Source organism: Cannabis sativa, chromosome 4 (assembly GCF_029168945.1).
Source record: "Cannabis sativa cultivar Pink pepper isolate KNU-18-1 chromosome 4, ASM2916894v1, whole genome shotgun sequence".
NCBI lineage: Eukaryota > Viridiplantae > Streptophyta > Magnoliopsida > Rosales > Cannabaceae > Cannabis > Cannabis sativa.
This window is the reverse complement of record NC_083604.1, coordinates 18223009-18226094: the sequence shown is the minus strand read 5'-3', so window position 1 is coordinate 18226094 and position 3086 is coordinate 18223009. Positions and strand designations below refer to the sequence as shown.

Below are 3086 nucleotides of genomic sequence, written 5' to 3'. Positions count from 1 at the left end.
AATACTATTAGCGGCGGACCCCCGCCGCTAATAGTCCGCCGCTACACCATTTATAAATACCCCCATCAGCCCCACTTCTCCAATTTTACTTTCCCTTTCAAAATTCAAAAATTCTTTAACCCCTCTTCCCCCCAAGTCCGAACCTTCCCCATCAGCCCCACCCCGAAGCACTCCACTCGGCGCACCACCACCCCGACGCACTCCCGACGCACTCCCGACGCACCACCAGCACCATCCCGACGCACCACCGGCTTTTTAGTAAGTTTTTTTTTTTAATTTTACATTTGATATTATATAATTTTAGGTTTTAGATTTGTATTCAGATTTTATTGTTGTATGCATATCTTTGATTTATAATCTGGGTATATATTTATGTTTAGATCGGATTTTTTTTGTTTTTGTAATAGATCTGTATATGTATATTGTGTATTTGGGTGTATAATTAATAATATGTGTATATGTATACATTATTTGGGTATTAATTTTTTATTTTTTTGTATATATATATATATATTTTATTTGGATATTTATTATTTGATATTGATATATATATTTCCTGTGTGTTTATATAATTTATTTGGGTATTTATTATTTTATGTGTTTATATATTAACTGTATATATATATTTCTGTATATATATATATTCACTGTATATATATATTTTTTATGTTTTATTTGGGGATATATATATTTTATTTGTATATTAATTGTTTTATATTAGTATATATTTTCACTGTATATATATGTATATATTAATGAATTATATTTTTAAAATATAATGTATTTTTTTTTTGTATATTATATATATAATATATGTTTTTTTTTGTTTATATATATGTAAATTTAATATATATAATTTTAGTGAGTGTATATACTAAATAAATATATTTTGTAAAATTTATATATTTATTTTATTGTTGTAATTTTTTTACTTTTTTAATTTATTTTGTGGAATTGAAAGTATTTATTTTTGTTGTTATATTATAATTTTTATTTGATTTAATTTATTTTATTGGGTATGTTCAATATGTAGTATTATCATAATAAAATTAGGATAGTTAAAAAATTATTTGGTATAATTTTAGGTGTTAAGTTTTGTAATTTATTATTTTTTAAATAAAGAAAAATAAAAATAATGAAAAAAATTAAAAAAGTATAATATAACATAAAAATTTGAATATTAAAAATTAAAAAGTTAAATAAAATTAATTTTTTTAATTTTAATAAAAATTGTAATTAAATTATTAAATTTTTTTGTAAGTTTTTAAGAAAAAATATGTTAATGGAATTTTATGTTTTTATAATTTTATTATTATAAAAATTGAGAATAAATATAGAATTTAAAAATTATAATTTAATATAAATTTATTTGATAAAGATAAACTTTTAATTTTATAAACTAAATAAAAAATTAGTTTAAATTGTAATAAATTATATAAATTTTTAAATAAGTTTATTAGGGAAAATAGATAAGTTTAGTAACTTTTAATAAGTTGTTTTAAAAAATAAATATTTAAATCTAGAAACTAAGTTTAGGAGTTTTTTTATATAAATTAATAAATAACATAAAAATTAAATGTTATTAAAGAGTAATTTGTTCATTTTTTAAATTTAAGTTTTAATTATAATTTAATAAAAAAAAATTTATTTTAATGTGTCTAATTCATAAAATATTCATAAAATTTTATTAATGTTGAAAAGAATATGTCAATGCTTTGGTATACTTATAAATATATACCATAGCTTTGTTATATTTCATAACACTTAATAAAACATTCAAATTTTTAATACTTTATTTGTCGCCGAAATTGTAGATGGCAACAATCGATAAGTCTTGGACCAAAATCAGAAATCGTGGTTGCCATGAATTTTGGAATGGTCTACAAGCCTTTTTAGGAATGGCATCAGAACATAAGGATTGTGATGGAAGAATTCGATGTCCTTGTGTGAGATGTATAAATAGTAGGTTTGAAAAAATAGATAGGGTTAGAGCACACGTATTTGATCGGGGTTTCATGCAAGGATATGAGAAGTGGATTTGTCACGGCGAGCCTGAGGATGTTGTCGATGATGTAGCAGTTGCCGATGTTGAATCAGAGGATGAAATGATTCCTATTCTAGAAGACTTCTTTCCCCCAACAACAGAGGATGTACAAGGAGAAGATGAACAACCAACCACAAACCCTCAGTTTGATGATTTATTTGAGGAAATTGAAGCTGAATTGTATCCCGATTGTGATTGGATTTCGTCTCTCAACTTTTTAGCAAAGCTATTGCATTTAAAAGTTAGAGGAAAAATTCCTAATAACATCTTTGAAGAATTGTTGAAGCTTTTAAAGTTTGCATTTCCGAAGGAAAATAATATTCCACCAACTTACTACGAGGCAAAAAAGAGATTGAAGAAATTAGGCTTGGGTTATGAATCTATCCATGTCTGTTTGTATAATTGTTGCCTATTTTATAAGGAGAATGCATCCAAGGAGGCTTGTCCAGTTTGCGGAACTAGTCGTTGGGTTACTTCCGAGAACTCTAAAGCAAAAAAAGTTCCTTGCAAAGTCATGCGATACTTTCCGTTGACACCTCGGCTTAAAAGATTATATAGTTCGAGGATTACAGCGAAGAGCATGATATGGCATCATACTGGAAAATCAAAAGATGATGGGGTTTTGCGACACCTGGTCGACGGTCTGCTCCGCCATTGGGAAATCAGTTCTTGTACCGAACACCATCAGAGTCTCCTCCGCTCGGCTCAACCTTTGCTGATTTTGGATTATTTGGGAGTTCATCGCAGGAGAACCAATTTTATTCAACTCCCATTTTCAACCAAGCTGAGCTCGGTAATTTAACGCTGGGTTAATCATCAGACCAAGCGTATGTGCCTTCTCCGCCACGGGTTTCGGGGACTCGTACCGAAAATAATCCAGATCAAGACTTCATAATTAGAGACCTGAATGAAGATGTTAATGAATAATTTATTTATGTTTTGTAATAATTTAGTTTAATTTTGAGACAATATTTTATTAGGATTAATATGTTAAAGTTAATTACTTTAGAGACAATTTTAAATTATTAATAAATTTATTAAA

At 26.7% G+C, this 3086-nt stretch overlaps 1 protein-coding gene across 1 annotated transcript; it reads left to right on the top strand.

Moving 5' to 3' along the window:
- Positions 1 to 1898: 1898 nt before the first annotated feature.
- Positions 1899 to 2846, top strand: LOC133036835 (uncharacterized). Its single transcript, XM_061113595.1, has one exon. The coding sequence runs from the start codon at positions 1899 to 1901 to the stop codon at positions 2844 to 2846; it is 948 nt and encodes a 315-aa protein (XP_060969578.1).
- The last annotated feature ends 240 nt before the right edge of the window (positions 2847 to 3086 follow it).

What these genes read in the sequence shown, in the direction of transcription:
- LOC133036835 (XM_061113595.1), top strand. Translation starts at nt 1,899, where the DNA reads ATGGCATCAGAACATAAGGATTGTGATGGAAGAATTCGATGTCCTTGT.